The sequence below is a fragment of the Styela clava genome, chromosome 10, assembly GCF_964204865.1.
Source record: "Styela clava chromosome 10, kaStyClav1.hap1.2, whole genome shotgun sequence".
In the NCBI taxonomy this organism is placed as follows: Eukaryota; Metazoa; Chordata; class Ascidiacea; order Stolidobranchia; family Styelidae; genus Styela; species Styela clava.
In genome coordinates this window covers 2,754,241-2,776,615 of record NC_135259.1, presented here as the reverse complement: position 1 = coordinate 2,776,615, position 22,375 = coordinate 2,754,241, and the positions used below count along the sequence as shown (strand labels likewise).

The window sequence follows — 22,375 nt, the reverse complement described above, 5'->3', positions numbered from 1 at the left end:
AAATATGACAACTCTGACACAAGCAGTACAAGTGTGATAAAGGCAGGATATCACGGTGTCCCGGACAAGTATTTATTCAAAATGTAATCAGGAGGGCACATACTCTAACCTAATTCAGGCTTCAAGAAGGCAAGTATAATAAAGTTCGGTGCTATCAAAAAGCATCGCAAATGTTATAATATGAAATATTACATTCTGTCAGAATTCTTCAGTTGATCCGATTTGTCTAATATTGTGCAATTTGTCTTATATGTGAGTACGCAGGCACCTAATGTTTCAATAACACAAATAATGGATGAAGGCTATGAAAATATCTGTCCGAGTTGAAGGAGTGTCTGTGCGGCTGCCAAATTGCAATTGTTACAAGTTGTTAGGTATTTATGTGCCCTTCGAAAATGAACTCCTGAAGGTGGCCCACCTTCAAGTCCTTGCAGATTGAAAAAAATAAGTAACTAACTAATCCCATACCCGCCATGAACTGGTAACCGACTTTTTCTCTCCCCGGGATAAATATGTAAACCATATTTAAATATAGCCTAATTATTGTTATATTAACTCTACAAGGTGTAGCCTTTGATGACTTCTCGAGCTAAAACAATGCTTAGAAGGGAGCCGCAGTACGGTAAATTATTCTGCTGTCGTGTATACCGTCCCTAAATTTCTTGCAAAATGACGACAAAAATTGAAAGTTAAATGAGAATGTAATATACAATGTTACATCTATAATATGATTCTGAAGGTATACAAAATGGTTGGTTCTGATTGCATCAAATTATAAATCACTAGAATTACCTTATTCTTTGATGTTTTCAACAAATGAAATAGTCAAATGTTAAAGTAATTTCTATTGTATACATCATAAAATTTGAAACATCCTTTCAGTGATGAGACTTGAAGTTTATGTAAAAATGAAATTATTCATGGAAATTTTATATACAATACGGCATAGTATATTATTTTGAAATCTTACATATATATATTGATTCAATAATGGCTTCACCATCTAGTTTAAACATCGAAATCAATAGACAAAGTCAATATTTACTCATTGCAATTGGTTTTAAAAACTTGTGAATATGATTTTTTGTTGTTGTCCCTCGTCTCTACATATTGTGAGAGAGGTTTATCTGTCAGGATGAGAGTTTGTGACAGCGCGTGCGCAGTTAAAGATAGAATCAGCATTAACAATATATCCAAACCATGGACTGCAATGAAGACTGTGTTGCAAGCATATGCAGTTCCGAGTCTTGTTGTGATACAAACCAATCACAAATCCGTTATTGCGACTTGAGGGCAAATTTAAACCAAGCGAGGAGTTCGTTTTCCTTCGCACATTCTTCAACGTATTTCTCGTGGACAATGGGTATCTGTTAAATACCATTGATTTAATCACATAATAAAAGAAAAACTGACAATGCTTTCGAGGCAAGGACGTGATGGCGCCGATCAATGTGAATTATGGTGTCCGTACGTGGCTTGAAACAAAATATTAGAAATCGGAAGCATGAGCTCACGTGATCGATTGTGGTTGTGATTAGTTATCTTGTGTGAGTATTCTCTTAACAAATCGGTTCGTTTATAAAGAATAATGTTTCCGAAAGTTGTAAGAACCATGATTTATTGTCTCAGTACTTTTGAATATTAGTACTAATATTTTGAATATTCTACCTCAGAATCTATAATAGGCTGTTGTTTTGGGTATTTTATAAAATATTGACAAATGCTTTTTTACCCCTTTCTGCTGTGCTTCGGTAATGATAGTTGTGTTATGTGGTCCCTCCTTTGAGCAAATTACATAAATCGTGCGCGCATTTCCGCCGATTATTTTGTCGCCTGTAAATACAAGAAAGTTTGCAATAAATAAGTAAGATTCACTATAGATTTCAAACTGTTTTAGTGAGTAATTAAAGCATGATTTTTATAGTTTCACGCATTGCTTGGAAACGTCCTAAATGTTTCAGTTTATCCAACAACATATGAAAAGTGCAATAACTTTAATAAAATGTACTCATACAATATAATTAGCACTTTATCTATGGACCCCCTGAAATCGCGCTGTAGATGCATTGCAAATTTTATATTTTCCTCGCCTGCTAATTTTGAGAATAAGTGCTCCATAAAAAAGGTTTTAGATTTCTGGCATGTTTGGCATGTCTGGCACATGAACTGAAGAACACCTACCGAAAGTTCCTCCTAAATTCTGAATTGTGCTTTCGAGCTTGTTCCTATCTGTATAAGATTCCGCTAGCACAAAGTAAATATCTTCAAAAATCCTGCAATTATAAATATAAATTATCGTGTCGTAATCCAGAAAGTAAATATATTGTTTGTATAATAAATAACATGCACTTAAGCTTTAATTAATGCAATTGCAATTCGATTTGGAAATTATTTAAAAATTCGAACGAATGTTTTGAGGCATTCAACTCACCAAGTTTTCATCACTTCGTCTTCATTCTGCATAAAGATAAGTAAATAGTAAAATAAATAAATATTCAAAAATACATGAATTTATAACACTAACATTGCCATTAAGAATTTGGTAATGAACCAGACCAATATTTTTCTAATTTATTTTTTTACAAATAATATATACAATAATAACCAACAAAGAGGTTTTTATATCTTGGAAAGATTTAGTACAACGTTGTGTGTTCGAAATGCATGGCGACAGCGACTGTTCTGAAATAGGCAAGTAATGAAACTCTTATTATGAGACTAATAGAAAAACAGCAACTTATGAAATAACACGTATATGTTTCAAGTTCAATTTCAATTTCGGGCAAATTTCTCTTGCTAAAATTCATCAACATATGCAGTGTAAAAATGTGGCATAAAATCAGCTGCTATGAGTACAAACAAATTTATATATCTGTAGGATCATGTTGCTATAAAACTTCAGCTTCATTATAATGTTTGTTCCGAATGCAGTAAACTTGTCTTTAAAAATTATTAAATATTTACAAGCAACTCATACCTTATCATTATGTGCACATTCAGTTTGATCTCCATATAAAGCGCTAAGAACCTCTGCCATTCGCGAATAATTGTGGGACCTGTTAAGTAAATATTGTATTCAATTTTGTATTGGTAAATATATAAATACAATATTAAAATTCTCACATCACATTAACTCGATCGGACATATGACCACTAAAGACAAACTATTATATTTATATTATAATGGTAAGTTTCTGTATTTGGCTCCTCAACGAACAGCCTGTTTGAGTATCATCCTGTTATTAACCCGCTATTGAATTTTCTCATTTGCTTTCTTTGACTCCATTTATTGGACATGCAATTTACATATGAATTGTTTTGATAAATTGCTAAAATGGAAGATGTCGCTAAAAAACCATTTCTGTCAAATTGTTTATTTAGTTTTCTTCTGGTCCCAAGGGTCTCTATTTTTCACTTCAAATTTTTCTCACTTTGCGCTTATATTACCACTACGTGGCCTTTTTATCAGCAATCCTATTGACAACAGCAATCTTTCGCCACGGACGTGAATTGCTATAGCAGTGGACTTGATTTGTAGTTATTTATTGTAGAATTTGATTGAACGGAGAGCCATGGTTGTTTTAAAATATTACTAATGCCCCCAGTTCACGGTTTTCTATGTTTTCAGCCATCTACAATCGTAAAACCTTTTTCATTATTCACGCTGACTTGAAATTCGACTTTGTATGACAATGGGATCTATTAACCTAACATAAATACAAAACAATAATTAATTCTTTACCCTTTCGTTGGCGAGGTCTTTCGAAGATGCGATTTCGCATCGTTCAAGATCTGAAAAAGGAAATGATTTATATAGATATGAAATATATATAACTCAAATATATATGAAATTGCAGTAGAAAATGAAAGGCTGAAAGTAGGCTTACGATCTATTAGCGTACGGGGTATACCCCAGAAAATTCTTGCAATTTAGTAATTTACTATGCCAATCAAAATCGATGGCAGGAATATTTTGAAAATTATGATAACATGCCCACGTTCTACGCGATGAGAAGGGTTCTTTCTGCTTACGTGGGTTAATTGAGAAGCATTCATCATGAACACACTCGATGAAATTTATTTAAAAATAATAATTTAATACAAAGTATTAAATTGAGTGTGTAATGTTGTCATTTACAGTCGCTATACCGGTTTCCACGAACATGTAATTTATGGACATGTATGTACAAATAAGACAATGTAGAGTAACGTATGTAAGTGAGTAAAAGGGTCTGATTATAAATATGAACAAATATCCTGTCCGACAAATTCTATTTAGGTTGTTTGTATGTAATGGTCTATATGAAATACAGCCCATTCTTGTGAGTATGAGATAGATACCTGGCGTAGATCATTCAATTTCGTGTCAATCTTGTGTTTTTCTCTTAACCCTGATACTCCGACGCCGGGAGTCTCGTTTTTCAAGGCAGAAACAATTGCAGCCATTTGAGAAAAGTTGGACCTTTAAAAAATCATGTTGGAAAAAAAAGATACATCCGACTGCGAACCATATATAATATTATCACCACATATTTTATATTTAATCTATTCCCGTTAAATAGCTGCAGTATGAATAAAAAATATTATAATTTCAAGCAATCGTTGTCATAACGTAATAGTTTCGAAAAATAACCACCTTATGGTTCCAAATTAAAATGTTCTTGTAACAAGGGAAAAAATTGAAGGTAACTCAAATTATTACTTTTTATATTAAAAATAACCAAAAGCCTACCCATTTTCGACTATAACTGCCTCTCTTGCCGTATCTATGTGAGATTTCAGCTGCGACAAATAGATGTTCAGACCACGTAATGCCAATTGGTCATTACGTACAATTTTCCCAAATCGTTGAGTATGTTTCTCGAATAACAAAAGTGTTGATTCAGCCATTTCATTAACATCTCTGTTGAAAATGCAATTTGTGTGGAATTGAAATGGGAAAAAGGACACAGCATAGGCAGAAGACAGAAACTACCTTATCAACAGGTAGTATACCAACACCAGCGCTTTCTGCACATAAAAGGTAGGCTACAATTTTCGTACCTATTTTAGATATTGGTCCTTACCGAGCATGATTTTGTGCTGCGAGAATAACATTGGCAGTATCATTCAAACAAGCCATTTGAACATATTTCAACAACGATTGTTTGGCTTCTGTCCAAGTCTCTTGTGTTTGACTGACTCCGGATGTGAAAAGATATGAAGATCTGGCATAACTCTGCGTCTCCGCATCTATCGCTTTGTCGCGGAAAATAAAACGAGTAAATCTATATTCTACACTATATACATGTAGATTCCTTTGAAGAACGGTTGATATAAAACTTGACGTACCCAAGACAAAAAAACCATATATCGAACTAGAAAAAACGGCACTGTAATGTAATTAGGCCTTTATATTAGGTAATGGCATATGTATCAATTTAACTTTTTGAGGTGCTTATTTGTAAGATATGTTCGCGGTTTATCAAAAAGGTGAGTGCTTGGAATGCAGATGATCCTGTATGAAAATTGTTTACTTTGAAATGTTTTTTTTTATAGATTTACTGTCATAATACAGAATTTCTAGGAAGAATATAGCCGTAAGCTACGTTGAATATCGCAGAGTATCTTTGAGTATTAATATCATATACCTTGAATTTCACTGGGAACAAACGTTTTGGTCATTATTTCAAATAACGTAGACTGAGAAAATGTGATCACATCTTGAAATTCCACCATTTTCAAGTTCTCATCCAAGTAGGAAATATGTGCGCTTAAAATAGTTTGTCCATGCAGCATCTAGAACATGAAATACCTTTGGCTCCCCGATTGATGTGATTAATTTGAATATTATAATAAATTCAAATTCATTAAGATATTTATCAAAACTAATAGATATACTAACAAGTTAATTCACAACTATTTAAAATATCATTCATAGGACCGATAGCAGCTGGGAGAGATTTTATTCAAGCCAATTGGGATGTTCATTATTTAAAGTCTAATTTTGCAACGTATGCACAGTTTTTACGAAGTAGTAGATATTTTTACGTAATATAATGTGTAATATCTCACCGACAACAATAAACCAGGTCTGATCTCGAGGTATATTGATATCGTTTTTGGCATATCTTCCGGTAGAGAATGTAAAAAATATGTCAGATTGTCAAATGTTTGCTCCTGAAAATTGAATTTAAACAAGATAAAAATGTTGTTAAATTGAGTGACAAAATAATTATAATTTTTAAGGGTAAATATATTTTTCACGACATAGGATTATTTATGCCCTTACCTCCAAATGATCCTTTGAGGTTTTGGTTGGGCTAAAATAAACGTCACAACTAGATTGCAGTTTCACACGAACGTCACTCACGTGCGTCATTTTCCTGATATTTATTAAAAAATGACTTGTTTTATTTCAATTAAATATTTGTGTATAAAAATGAAAACAGAAAAAGCAAGAGCACAAATATAATGAACTTCTTTACAGTATAGTTAAAATTGATGAGGCATTGTTTTTAAAATAGTTCAAACAATATTTTCTTGAATGGAATTTATAGGGTATGTCATTTTTACTAATGTCCAACGCATGACTTACTTCAAAAATAGTGGTATCATCATGTCACTTTCAAAGTTCTGATTCTGATCCAACCAGTAAAATGCTTCACTACTGAGCTTTGAAGCAATCTAAAATTATAAGATGTGTGTATGTCCTCGTCTCAATTATAATGCAATAGATTGAGTACAATAATACGAAATAAACGAGACCGATATTACGGCCTTATTTCAAGTGAATTACAAATAACAAAATGCAAACAATGACATCTCTCACGATATGTAAAATAAAATTGTACGTACGTAGCTCATTTCATTAAATTTCAGAAACACTTCACAAACTCACATCAAGACAATTTTACAAGAACTAAACTTAATGTTACAATGTATTTGATGTGTGACGAGTATATTCGCAAAACTCACCTCAACCAGTACTTCGGGCCTGTAGTTACCAATAGTAAACGCTGATAGTGGAACGCGACTTCCGCCCGACATTGACTTTTCGATTTCTTTGTACTTGGCAATAAGTCTTTGAGCGTCCCTTATTCCGCGGTTTGGTAAGCCATCAGTGAAAAGTATAATATTGGATCGCACATTTCCCTCCTTCCAAAAATGTGACCTTGCCCTTAAGATAACAAACTTACATCACATATTTGTCGTAATCATAAATTGATAGAAGAGCTTTGTATGCAAATAAAAGTTTAATTTTTTTGTTCAAAAACATAATATACAAAGTCAAATAAATGATATCCTCACCATTTAATTTCCTCGAGAGCTTTAGTCAAACCATCTTCTAAATTTGTTGTCCCTCTCAAGTTCAGTAGCGGTAAAGTTTTTTCTGCCAAATTCTGCAATCAACACGAATAATTTTCTTTACTGTATGAAACGATGACTTAGATTTTGCTATATATATCGAATGTCTTGAGTCCACCATTCATTTTAATAATTCCAAACAAAGTGGAAATCAATATGTACTATATATATGTATTTTAGCTCACTTACATGTATCAAAGATGTATTCACTTGAAATCGTTATTAAAATTCGCGAATTTTTTTTTTGTATTTTTTATTTAAAATGATTGTGTACACCTATGGATACTTTCTTAACTAATCTACTATACCTTTCCATGATCATCCATCTTTGTTATACCAAGATCAACTCTGGCATCTTCAGCAAATGAAATTATCGCTAGATAGTCATCACTTGACACATGCTCTATCATCATATGGGCAAATGTCTAAAGGTCAATCAGCAATAAAATTAAAATAAATGGTTAATTGTTGTAAAATAGTTGAAATGATCTCCGCCAACCCCACATGTTGTAAATTTATCTGTGATTTCTGGGATAAGGGGAATATCGGGTTATTATCTAATATTGAACGAACTGAACATATCGTTCAAAACTCTATTTTGTGCCACCGATTTGAGTGAGATATAGTCAAAACGCTGTCATATATATACAAAATAAAATATGTGAGTTAACTTAACTACTATAAAATGTAGATGCTCAATTTGGTGCACACACTAATAGGTTCAAAATACAAAGCATTGTCCTATTTCATACCTTCATCCTGTCAAATAATGATGTGCTGTCATTTCCAACCGGATTACTCATACTACCACTTGCGTCGATTACAAGTATGAAACAGAGAGGATTTTTGACTCCGATACGAGCAGGTGATTTTAGCTCAAGATATATATTGACCTGGAATTGGTGAAATATACCATACTAGTCTTATTTACATGAAAGGGAATATTTCATACACGAAATAGTAATATTGATAAAACAAGAGGGCAATACTAAAATATTTTAACATAAAGGCCAAAACGAAGTAGTTTATGGCACAATTCTTACCGTGCGTTACCAGAACCAAATAATCGCCGAGTTTCTCGTTGCACGAGTTCGCAAAATCAAAACGAAAGATAGCTGTCAGGCTTGGCGGATTAAAGACCGTATTCCCATGAAAAAAAAATTCCACAGCAAAATTTTGGACGAAATATCCGATCTCATAGGATTCATTAGAGATTTCAAATAAGTAATAGCCTTCTAGCGATAAAAACATCCTTAATCAAGGAAAATTTAAAGCTATAGTTTTAAAGTTCAATAGTTGAAGATGGAAGCGATTTTTTCCAACAAACAGAAGAAAAAATATTCATGGGTCCACTTCGTGTCCAAAAAAGCAAAGGTAGCATGAGAATTATGCATTCTTTTTGCTTTCGTTGCATCTACCTAACTGATTGTTTTTTTACACTGTCTTTGTCTAACAACCTAACCAATTATAGCCTATAACGACCAATATATAATCACAATACATCAAATTACCTGATTATTTGAAGCTTCACAAAAGTATTTCGATTCAACTTGTGGGGTATTGTCCCCTGACGTAACTGGCAAAACTCGTTGGCGACTGAAAGATGCCATTATACAAATGATGGATCCGTATTTCTTAGTTCAGTTGACAGCGATCAATATGTATATATAATATTTATCTGGTGGAAAATGTTAGATGATTTAAAGCAAGAACAATCACTCTACAACATTTGTCCATTGTCCACAGTTTTTAAAGGTATTTATACCAAACAAATTATATTATGTTCTTTGCGACAAAGTTGGATAACAGTCACTTGAACTGAAAGTGAACACTTGAAGTATACATCCATAATATACAATTAACTGTAATATGGTAGCTCGATTTGAAAGTAAGTATTAGGGTTCCATTACATTTGAACCACGTACATCTGAACCCACGACAATTGCACCTGCATACTATTGCACCTATGGAAATTTTTTTTGTTTCACGGATATTCGAACCTATACTAACTATAATCCATGGGTTTTAGCACCCACATATTGATTGAACCCGCGGATAAACACATGGGTTCAAATGTACGTGGGTTCAAATGTACGGTCCCCAGTATTAGTTCTACGCTGGTGATAATTCATAATGTTCTTGAAAGATTTACATTTATTAAAACACACTGTATTAATTTATTTATTGCTTCCGCATTGTCAAGAATAAAAATAAACTTTTTGTGAAATCAAGAGATTACTGCTTGATTTTCCCCTTAAAATGCTGAAGAATTATTCTAACATTCGTTTTCATGAAGTCATCTGAAGCTGTGTAGCTAAATAAATATGCTTGTCTGGCCTTAACAAAATGCTACTTCAGCGCAACTCAGTAAAGGCAAAAATAACGTTATTGAATCTTGACTATAATATTTATTTAGATTGCTTAGATTGCTTAGATTGCTCTTTCTTATATCACTATGTCACCATAAGATATAACTATTCATTTGTCTGCGGTTAAAATGTTTTAACAAGAGTCCTTTGTATTGTCTTTATTGTGAAGGCAACAATGTTGTTGTAACCTTGGCCTTGATCACACGTACATATATATTTATTATATTCTGTAAGAAGATAAACAATTTCAAATCGTCCATTTAACACATTGAAGTCTCTTCAGGCATTTGCTGTACTTGTTTGCGAAAATTTTCAGATGGATCCTCAAAAAAAATTTTGAATATATCAGGGGGATTTTTTGGGTATGCTAATTTGTCTGACGTTGCGTGTAATTGAAACTAACCAAGGTTCCTGTATTACTAATCTCAGACTATGACTCATCGATCACGAGAAAAGAAAAGTCAGGCGAGACACACGGTGCGTACGTTTTGTCATAGTATGTAACAATAAATTTTCTGAGTAATCGCTATGAATTACTTCTCACAACTTTCAACGTTTTTCAAAGTATGGTCATTTGATTACCATCAGAAAATTAATTAAATATGAAAGTTGCAACAATGGTCACAATACAGGGTGTTCACCACAGCAGTAACTATTCTATACAACTGAAACATTGCATACAATGCAACAATTCGCCAATTCCTGCTAAATTTTGTAAATTGCAAAATTCTAAAGCACAACGTATGAATGCAAGTTAACAACACATAGTAGCTTGCATTTTAACCGGATGATACTGAGATAGGTTGACCAGAGTAACATTGCTGAATAATAAATTAAAAATCGACAATATGGAGAGAACGAAAGTACTCAACACCTTAGACAGTGACTTTCGAAACGCCTCAATAATCTTTACATTTGTTGACTTGAATATTTCACGCATAATCAACATTGTTATGACTCAGAATAAACTTTAATTCTACTTATTCTTACGAATGTAACTTTCTTTCCACTAACACTTATATTGTAAAGAATGAAATGAATTATTGAAAAACATAAAAATTACTAACGACAAAGGATAAACTTCTTTCAAAAGCACAATGAAATAATATTTCTCCTATCACTCTGGCAAACTATTTCATTAGAATTATACAAAGGACTGCATAAACGGCAAATTGTCTTTATTTCTCCAAAGCAAAAGCCCTGAGAACGTCACAATGTCATAAGGGCGAGAATAGCTACAGGCAGCCTTGTATTTATAAGATAGCATGAGCGTTAGAAAACTGTATGACAAAATCGGTATATTTATGGATAATTCACAGGGGAAGTCCTGAGGGCTTCTCGTTTAATTTTTTGTGACCAGAAACTTCTCCAATTCGACGTGAGTCTGACAAGATTATGTCGAAATTCGGAAATACTTATAGAAGAAGGTCACATGATAACTGAAGTAAAATGACAAATGACAAATGAAAAAAAAAACTACAGACTATTTTGACTTGATTACACATTGACTTGCAAATGTTTACAAGCTTTATTTTAGATTAATATCAAAACCAGAATTGTTATAATCGGTCATCCAGAAAAAAACTAACTTTATTGATTTTTTAGCACTGAATTCCTGCGCAACGTAGAAATAACAAATCTTGATTTATATATGGCGAATACATAATACATATATATACATAAATATAATACATTTATGAACGCAGTAAAAGCTGTATGAAAGATCATGTTTCGATTCTGTATTGATTAAAGGTTTGGAATCTACCACTGTCATTAAAAAACATTAATTATGTAATAATTTGTAAATGACTGAGTTTTCGCAAACATTTTAGCTCATATGTCGTAGAGAGTAGACAATAAATACATTGCTCAAGAGGCAGTTATATAATATATGCTGTAGGATTTTTGTCAATACCTTATTCGTCATCAATTCATCATTTATTGTCTCATGCACAAAACGGAAACACTTTTCTCTAAAAATGGACGAACGGAGAACATGTCTAGTTTGCAAAATATTAACCAAGTCAATTTATTAAATGCAACTGTTTCTGAGCTTAGCATGCATGGGGTAAACGGTTAGGCGAAATCATCCGAGTGAAGGTCAATTTTTCGGACTAGAAATATCCCATATGTAGCAAATTTGTTTGCCACGTATCGTTGCTCAAAGACATTGAAAATGTTATCGTCAATTTTCTTTGGCATACTATAGTATGCGTAACGTTAGTTCATGATAAGAAAGGTAATAATTCTGAGGCGAAAGTATACGTGGTTACAATAAAGGGAATTTACCACTTGAGAAATCGCACGATAATATTCAAATTGCAGCTTATTATTTATGTATTAGGGAACTGAGCATTAGCTTTGTATTGAACATGGTACAATAAGTAAATCATTCCTAAAAAAAGCTTTAAGATGAATCTAAATTTTGTGCATAGTCTTACGAATTTTTCTCAACTCTCTCCAAGAGCATTTGGGCTGCAGGAAATTGTTTGGCGGGCGCATACGTCCCGAGGGCTGTAGTTTGCTCCAAGCTGACTCTTAAGCTAATCAATCTACTAACATTTATTAATTCTAGATGGTAGATACTAAAATATACTCACCTGAGCAATATTGATGAAAAGCAAGTTAACAAAATCGACCATAAATCGACAAAATATTTAGAGCGAATTTATTCAATAATTTTAACATTGAGAAACAGGAACTCCCGAACTCAGCTATACACATAATATTGGTATGTTTCAAGCTTTCAAAAAAAAAATTCCCGCTATAATCAGTACCGCCATTCACAATTCCATGATTCTTGCTGATCCAGATCAACTCTTTTCCGCTTGTCCTCTCCTCTCAATAATAAGCATCGCCAATGAGAAGGAATTCATGCGAAAGTAATTTGTCAGACAAGCAACTTCTCATATTTCAACTTCAGTGATGTACCACACTTGACATATGAATTCTATCAATCATTTGAATGAGATAACTACTCAACATGGTTTATTAATTTTAACGCTATTTGGAATGCCATCATGGTGTTCCTTTTATTACTCTCAAGTTTATTACTCGATTTATTTTATCGTCTCTATATTTCGAAAAAATTGGGAAACACGAAAATATATATTTCATGTGAAGACCGCAAGTTTTCAATATGAGGAGTGTACCACATCACATATAGTATTTTTAATAAGCTACTTTTTGTTAAAAAGCACTCTGAGGTAAGTGCACGCATAACCAAGTTAAGAATAAAAAAAATACGTCTTTCTGACGCGTCATTTTGTCTTATGTCTGTTTGCCATTTGTCTGCATTTTATGATTCCCCATGTTGTTTATGACAGAATGAGAAAAGTTCAATCACATCGACATATTTTGTTTTCAAATTAAAAGGCAAAGTGTCGAAGTAATTTATATTGTTTTAATCACATCGAAAAATGCAGATTCTGTTGGATACAGCAGCAACAGTTTCCTTGATCCCTCCACATTTGAAACGTTACAACCGTCCCTAACCAGACTGTAAGATGATGCCGCCAACGGTAGACCCAGCGTCCGATTAACCATTAAACAATATAAGCATGTGCTTAGGGCACCAAGCAAAGAGGGCACCACAGAAATTTTATAGCAAAATTTTATATAGTTTATTAAAATATTCCGAGTTCACCATACGACTCAAACTCCCGAATGTTCGCTTATTTTTCGTCTTCAAGTATCATATTATCTTTCTTTATCAAAAATAAACACTGAAACCTATTTATTGGACACGAAATGGGCCTATGAGTCGTTTTGTAACTTTTTTTTTCTATTATTACTTATGTACTATTATTACTTACTTAAGTATGTTGATAGGTATTTGTATGTCTGTCTGTGTGTTAGATGCACGCGATATCTCACGAAAGCGAGGTTGAATCTGCTCCAAATTTTGCATGTGCATTCATTATAGCTCGGATGGATTATGTCTTATAATTAGCGAGTTATTAATTATTTAGTAATGGGACACACGGTGTCACTATGGAGTAAGACCACTGTTTTAGGGGATCCCCTAACCTTCGATCGATAAGTCTTCGGTTTCTAACCGATATTCTAGTTCTCCTTGTTGCTGCATTTTTGTTTTAAATACATTTATATTCTCTTCAGCAATCGGGCCAATGAACTATTTGCACTATGTGGCGGTTCCACGATCGCATTTCAACGATCTAGTGGTCAGCGAAGTCGGGAGTTTTTTCATAAGGTAGACCAGGTTGGTCCAAACCTTGTCATGCTGATACATTCCGTGTGTCCACAGAACAATTTTAGCGTATATTTGTATCTAATAGCAGAGCGTTTTTGAGTTTTTTCAGATATTCCACCTGGGGTTGGAATCCCGAGATTCAAACCCTTTTTTCTAACGTTTTGTGCCTTATTTTAGTAAAAACACTCTCTGTTTTCAAGCGTGGGCCATGTGACAGTAGTGACGAAACGCAGAGCCAACTTAACGCCGCGCAATCCAATTTTTTCAGAAAGGTCCCGAAATATCAACTTAGACGGTCAATTCGTAATAAAATGATTGCCGCAAGAAAAGTGGCATAAGGAAAACACGGCGGAAACGTATTACCTTGTCATGTAATATCTGTTACGAAAGAATATAATTTGAAGCGACATTAAACGCGAGTAGCGGAAAATACAACGGTAATTTTAGGCAATTAATTTTTAAATAACTGAAGGTTTTATATATCTTCCCTAAAAGAACGCCACCAATGCAACATAATAATGGTTTGATTAGAACGGTAAACTCTCGTTGTTTACCAAAGTCTTCAGTGCATAAGGCACCAAAAGGGCATAATCCGCCCCTGGGTAGACCAATACTGTGGTATGGCCAACAAGCTCTAAATCTTGTATTAGATAACAATATCGAATTTTTCTGTAATTTTCAAATAGCACGTGTTCCTCAACCAACATTAGAAGCTGATTTTTTTTTAAAAGAACGCTACGTTCACCTGCCTTGAAAGATAGTTTGAACTAGTAATCCTACCATTTGGTCCGTACAACGGCTCTTTATTTTCTCTTTTTGGACACGTAGTGGACATAACGATCGTTTCAATATTATGTTGTTGTTGTTCTTGTTCTTTGACACGTTTTTAAAAAGTCGCTTTTCTCTTCGAATACTGGACCAATTGCTTTGAAATTTTCAGTGGTTAAAGATTAATTTTTTCGCTAGAAGGCTATTACTTTTATTTATTTCAAAATTTTGCGTGAATTCTATGAAATTTGATATTTCGTCTAAAATTTTGCTGTATTATTTTTTATCCATGGGAACACGGATTTTAGTCAGTGTCATGACTGGCTGTACGTTTTGATTCTGCAAAATTCTTGCTACTGGAAATTCAGAACTTTTTTAGGGTACCGGTAGCGTCAAAGGTACCGGTAAGGACTGATTCGCTCTGGTCTAACGTGTCCATATATTTGTGCGTAGCTCTCTTGTTCTATCTGAAGTAACTTTCGGTTTAAAAAATATATTCGTATTCCTAGACAACCCGAGCAATGAGACAACTTTTCTCACGCCTTCGAAAACATGGACTTGTTGTGAATGTTGATGAATGCGAGTTCGACTAAAGAAGGATACATTGTTTAATTTAGGCCATCGCTTGACAACGAATGGTATCTATCCACTATTTTCAAAGGTTAAAACAATCAACGAGTTCCCTTTACGAAACACCGCAAAACAGCTTATAAATTTTCTAGGTCTGGTACTGCCATCGATTTGTAAAGTATTGCTCGGTTATTTTAAAACCACAGCATGATCTAGCTTTACAGAGAATAAGCGACAATCACTCGGATGAACGACTAAAACACAGCTGCGATTCGAGAGGATTAAATCAGAACTAGCATCTGAAAAAATGGTTGTCCATACAAACCATATCGCGAGGCTCACTAAATAGTCAATAACGGCAGCAACGTGACAATGGCCGTCTTTTAATATTGTGTTGGCGGCGAATGGTTACCTCTGGCATTTTTTCCACATCACTGATCGTGAGCTCTTAGCAGATTACTTCAGGCCAGGGGTCGGCAACCTTTTGTCGCTCGCGTGCCAAAATTAAGGGTTGCAAGTCATTGGCGGGCCGCATATACTTTCAGAAAGTTGAAAATCGAACGAATGATACTTTTTATAATAAAAATAACGCAATGATACATTTCTCGAATAGAATATAGATTTATTTCCTCATTGCATTGCATCTCAAAAAATTCCATTTGATATTTTTGGCTCCATTGAAACCTTTGTATCTAGCATCAATTTATCTGCGTTTTTTTTGCCTTTTGTCTGAATATAATTAAGTTATAGGTCAGGGGTGAGCAACCCCTGCTGGCACGCGTGCCAAACTTGGCACGCGAGCTCATTTATTCGGCACGCGAGCGAGGCCTCGGAAACGAGATCATTCTCTTTCAGATTAAAAGTTTCGTTTATTCATTTTCGATGTGTTAACAATCCGTTCTTTATTTAAACTTTTTTTGTCTTTTCATGACGTATGGCTACAAAGAAATATATTATGAAGTAACAAATGAGTGAGCTTTCGAATAGAGCGCTGCATTCATTTTGACACATTCACATAGTTTGATACATAGATTTTCTTCATTTTTGCTTGATTTATGAAGTTGTAAAGCTCATGATGGTTACTTGCAAACTTACTGTTATAAATTGATTTCGGAAGAAATATAAGCGATTAAGGAAGGGAATACAAGAGAGAAGTGCAGAAAACGAACTGTTGCGTGAGTGGGATGCCATTTCCGACAATTTTTCGTGTCTTAAAAACTTTGCAACTGCTTTACTCTCCATGTTTCATCTACATATGCTTGTGAATCTTGATTCTCAGTTATGAACTTCATTGAGTCTCGTAATAGGAGTAGCGTGAAAGATGACACCGGCAGTTCGTGTATTTCTCTGGAAGTTATAAAATATAAACCCAATGTACAATCTCTATCAGCGCTAATGCAGCAACAGAAGTATCACTGATATAGAATAAGAAAAGTAATCAAATCTATTTGTCGGACTGATATTGTCCCGATTAGTGAATCTGCCTGTACACGTTTTTTTAAAGGTTTATTACTCTGCTTTGAAAGTGGCAAAGCATTGTTTATAGGCTCATCAAACGAGTAATTCTAAATTTTATACTTGTTAGATTATAATATAATTTAGTCTACACGTGTCTCACAATAAATTTTGTTAGGTAAAGAATATAGAGAGTTGTTTTGTTACTACAATTCAGTGAAGCATCGCGAGCCAGATTATATTACTCCACGGTCCGTAGCTTGCCGACCACTGCTCTATGCCATTTTAGCACGCAGCTAGAAGGCTGAAAATTTCAATTTCTGACAGATAATGCTCTTGTTAAGCCATGAAAAGTCCTAGTAGAAGCTTTGCTTCTAGACAGGCACGGCCTTTGGAGTTGATTTCCGAATGTGCTGATGACGTCAGACATTTCGAAGGCTCACTTTATACTTTCGCAGACACATTATCTCGCATTTAAATTAATTAATTCATTTCATCACAACATCAACGTCAATAGCATTTTGCAGCCCCCGCAGTCAATTTCCTTGCATGAACTTCATTTGCTCAACAAAACGTTCAAAAACTGATCGAGTACAAAAGGGATCCTGAAATTCCTTCTCTCGCATTAGTAGATGTTCCCCTTGCAGAACTAAGCGGAACTTTGGTATTCGATACATCAGCAGCTAATAAACCAAGGACATTTGTACCCTAATTCTAACTCAAGAAAATATTTAATAACATCCATAGTTTAGCGGAGCTCATCCTGCATGGTGCCTGATCTGATTTTATCACGCTACGTGTGACCGTGTGTGGATAGCTAGAAACATCAAACAAAGGGTTCGTGAATGTGCCAAATATCAATGTCCCATGCGATAAACTCAACACTGTCAACGGTGATATATTGGCCCCCTTGGTTTAAGCAGAGGTTACAACTACATGTGTGTATGCCGTTTCTCACGATGTCTAGAATACATCCAATTGTCTGATATTTCAGCTAAACGTGTCGCCATAGGATTTGTATTTGGTTGGGTATCACGTTTTGGAGCACCAAAAAGGATTATCACAGATTGTGGATAATAATTCAAATGCAAGCTCTGGGCAGATTTAATGTATTTTCTATAGGCTACAACCAGTAGTAGAATTCAAATTTTTTGTCAGCCGGTCTCATCACAAAAGTCATATTTTTCAGTCGGTTCTGTTACAAGAAGTTATTGACAGTGACCAGTATTGCTAACCGGTTCGCTGATCTCATAAAATTCCGTGAGACGGCTCTATAGAACCGGTGCGAACCAGCTGAATCACACCACTGGCTACAACTCTTCCTCACTCTTTGCATGTGAATATTTGGTGGAACGCGCAAGTCGCATATTGGAAAATGCCCTTCGCGCTATGGAAAATCCTATAGAATGATATGATAATTTAGGATTTGCATTGCTATTGCTATCGGGAGCGTCATCAAAAGAAGATTCAGCCTTGTTTTGACAGAAATTATGTACGGAGCACATCTTCGTCGTCCCGATAAGTTTGCACTCGTTCAAATCAAGGTACAATCGAACCCTATCATTATGTCTTCGGGATGCGCAGATTTTTATTAACAAACTACATAGTGTACCGACTCGAGAGCAGCCTCCTAACCAGATTCATATCTCTGTTGAACTTTGTAATCAACATTCGTGTTGATTCTACAACGAGGGCAATACAGCTGACCTCATATGGTTATGTCCAATAAGTAAGTCACAGTCGAATTTAAGGTAATTCCTCATGACGTATCAACCGACCGCATGAAACCGGCTTTCCCTCCTTTTTGTGAATTCGAGACGCCCCATGCTGTCAAATTGTACCCTTCTCCACTGGAACCGCAGTCAAAACCTGATAGCGAACTGACAGAAAATCTTCTCATTTCAAACGCGCCACAAAATAACCTGACTCGTCAGGGTCGAGTCTTCCTTTTACCTTTTTTATTAAAAATTTTTTTCTTATTGGTTGTTTTATAGTACCACTGTCAGCTAAAAATTTTGTCTATCATAGCCAATTTAACACATGTATAGATCACGGTTTGCTGTAGCCTCACTCCACCTCTCGCAAAATTTTCTAATATCGCGTGATTTTTTCCGTGCCATCATTAAAATATGATGTGATCGTTTAACTACTTCATACTACTAGTAATGTTTTCCTTTTTACAACCCAGTAGTATTGTCCTCACCTTACACTGCTCAATTTTGTATATTTTTGTATTCAATATATTTTCAATGTCGTACTGTTTTAAGCAACATTAAGCCATGATTTCGAAAGCTTGGCGAGAGAAGCAATCGCATTCTTTATACTAAATAAATGTGTGATTAGTTTTTGGTTGTTACTTATCGATCTCGATCGGTAAGTATGTTGATAGGTATTTGTCTGTTTGTTACTTATCGATCTTAAGATTAGTAAGTATGATGATAGGTATTTGTCCGTATGTCTGTTTGTTTGTCTGCTAAATGAACGCGATATCTCAAGAAGGCGAGGTTGAATCTGCTCCAAATTTTGCATGTGCATTCATCATATCTCGGACCAGAAGCCTATTGATTTTGGATGAATTATGTCGTATAATTAGCGAGTTATTGATTAATTAGTGATGGGACACGCGGTGTCGCTATTGAGTCAGAGCGGAGTAATCGAAACCACAGTTTCTGTTTTGAGGGTTCCCTAACTTTCGTCGCTGCGAACGATCGATAAATCGGCGACTCCAATCGTTATCTAGTTTTAATAACTTTCCAAGTTCAATAAATATTTTTTTCTTATCTGTAGTGTACATATACATTATACTTTGGGGTCGCGAGTGCTCATCATACGTGATCATTTTTTTTGTAATGGGGTTGCGTCTTGAAAATTTTGAAGACCACTGCTGTATACTTATATACACAGAATGCTATAAATGCTTTTAACCTAATGCAAAATGACGCCGACGAGTTTTCAGTAGCCTACTACTTTGTCAGCGTACCATACTTGTTGCGCTCGATTCTATGTAGCCTGGTTACCCCGCACGCACATTAAGAGATTGGAGACTACAAAAACGCGTCCCAATACCCCAGTCCTGACCCAAAACCTATATCTGATAATTGTTACAACTAGTCCGTGCTTTCAAGCAATTAAAGTCTGTAAACAGCGGTTAAAGTGCCCCCAGATTCTTCTGTGCCTTTCAAGTGCTGCCCAAATATAATTAACTTGAAATCGGTGAATACCTTGAATAACAATTAACAGACACTTCAAATCAAATCTCGAACATGAATCAGGAAAATAGAACTTGCCGGGTACCGGAAACGGAACGTTGTTAAGGAACATAACGTAAATCTTGATACAGGGTATAAGGAACGTATAGGGAACGTAAAGGAACGGTTTTCTGCCAAAATAATAGATAAAACTAAATAGCTTATATGGCACAATTAATCAAATATAACAGCATTACCATTTTACAAGCAATAACAATTTACAGCAATTAGCAGATAACCAAATATCACAATTATGTACAGATTAAATCACATAGGATAAAATAGCATTCACAATACTAAAATACAGAATAAATGATACAAGATAAAACAACATTTACATACCGAATGTTTAGGATCTCCAGGCAACTCAATTCAACAAATTATAATCCAAAGTAAATACAACTTACTTTATGTGACTAAATACAAAGAACAGCAGTTATCATTTTATTTGGACTCTAATACAACCCTAACTTGAATCCCTGCATTATATTACAACTCCAGTATAAACCCTCGATTTTAAACCCAATTAATAATTTCAATCCGAATCGTTTATCCTGACCGCAAATAGTAAACCCAATATTAAAAACGATAAACAACTCCTAGCGCAATAGATTAAGGTAAGGTAAAGGGTTTAATGGCGTCTTTGACAACTCGGTCTTTTACGCCAATTTTCAAAAGGAGTAGTCAGAATGATACAATAAAAACATGTTTACAACTCTCGTTTGGTGGATATAGCAAATTTAATAATTATTGGAATCAAATTAGGAACATTGAAAATACAAATAATTTCCCAGGGTACATTCATTTTTGCTGCTTCACGTCTTAATTCGCATCGTAAATTATTATACTTGGGACAATATAAAATAAAATGGGAAACAGTTTCATTTGTGTCACATCGACTACATTGCCCTGTGGGATGTAGCCCTATTTTAAATAAATGATAGTTAAGTCTGATATGTCCAGTTTGAAGACGAAAAAATATTATTTCTTCTTGGCGGGAAAATTTGAAATAAACATTATTTTGGGCTATTTGAGGTCGAAAGTTTTTGTAATGGTTTGCAGTATCGTTTGCTTGATATGTTAAATTCCATTTCGCAAGACATGCTTGCTTGCACAATGTCTTAGCTTCTTTTAATGACCGTTGAAGAACAGCATTAATGACAATTTTATTTGCTCCGTCTTTCGCCAGTCGATCCACTGCCTCATTACCGCTAATACCAATATGTGCTGGTATCCACAGAAACTTGATATCGGTCGTGTGACAAATAATAGTATAAAGTAGTTGTATTTTTGTTGATAAAAAATGTTTAACATTCCAAATATCCTGAATGCTTTCCAAGGCAGAAAGACAATCGCACAATATTAATACTTTTGAAGGCCTATTTTGCGATATCCATATCAAACTTCGATATATGGCATATAATTCCGTACAGTAGGAAGTAGATAATGGATCGAGGCGGAATTTATTCGAAATTTCGTATTCTGGAATAAAAAAGGCAGAACCACAGCGAGTTTCAGATTTTGAACCGTCAGTATAGATCTCCAGGTAACCTGGATATTCCATTTCAATATACTCCAAACATTGTAACACAAAAACAGTAGGATTGTTGTATGTAACATACATAGTTGATAAAACTGTATCCACTTCAGGCGGAGGCATATTCCAGGGTGGAATGGGAAAAAATTTAGTGTTGTTGACAACTATGTTAGAAAAAATTCGAGAGGTCGAGAGCATATTAAAGGTTACAAAAGAATCAGAGTCTGGATAGTACTCATGCCAAGACTGCTCAATGAGTGATTTATTAGGATGATCCTTGTGAGAAAGGAGCAAGCATTTGTATGCAAGGCAACAGTTAAGATGTTGTATATGGAGCGGCATTTCGTTACAAGACTCTTGAAGTGATATTATTGGAGTGCTCTTCATAGAGCCACCGCAAATACGTAGACACGTATTTTGTATTTTTTGCAACTTCTGTAAAATATATGGCGAAGTAAAATGGTATGCTTCAATGCCATACATCAAAATTGATCTGATGAGTGCCCTATATAGTGTTAAAGGGGTGCCTTTGCACAGCCACATGTTGTACCACTGAGCAAACGCAATATATTAATTCTTTTTAGACATTTTTTATGTATGTATTCGACGTGTCTTTTGTAATTAAGTCTTGAATCAAACACAACGCCCAAATATTTAAATTCGGATGTGACAGGTATTACTGAGTCCTTGATTCGGAGCTGTATTGTATGGATTTTCTTGCGCTTGGTGAAAAGCATAATACAGGATTTTGTGGTGGAAATCTTAAACCCCCACTTATCACACCAAGTTATTATGGCATTTAAGGAAGCTCGAATTTTTGGTATTATTTCCTGGATATGCAATCCGGTCTCCCAGAAAGCTCCATCAT

General features: G+C 34.6%; 1 protein-coding gene across 1 annotated transcript; it reads right to left on the bottom strand.

Annotated features, from left to right (window-relative positions):
* Positions 1-682: 682 nt before the first annotated feature.
* LOC120338310 (uncharacterized) lies at positions 683-9,021 on the bottom strand. The gene is made up of 18 exons (XM_039406292.2): positions 8,859-9,021; positions 8,100-8,240; positions 7,656-7,772; positions 7,291-7,382; positions 6,958-7,159; positions 6,578-6,666; positions 6,272-6,365; positions 6,055-6,159; positions 5,631-5,778; positions 5,067-5,238; positions 4,733-4,903; positions 4,342-4,462; positions 3,743-3,792; positions 2,978-3,056; positions 2,432-2,457; positions 2,182-2,273; positions 1,733-1,833; positions 683-1,367 (listed from the first exon to the last, which is right to left on the bottom strand). Exons 1-18 carry the CDS (start codon positions 8,955-8,957, stop codon positions 1,278-1,280), a joined length of 1,989 nt encoding a protein of 662 aa, XP_039262226.2. The 5' UTR covers positions 8,958-9,021; the 3' UTR covers positions 683-1,277.
* Between the last annotated feature and the right edge of the window lie 13,354 nt (positions 9,022-22,375).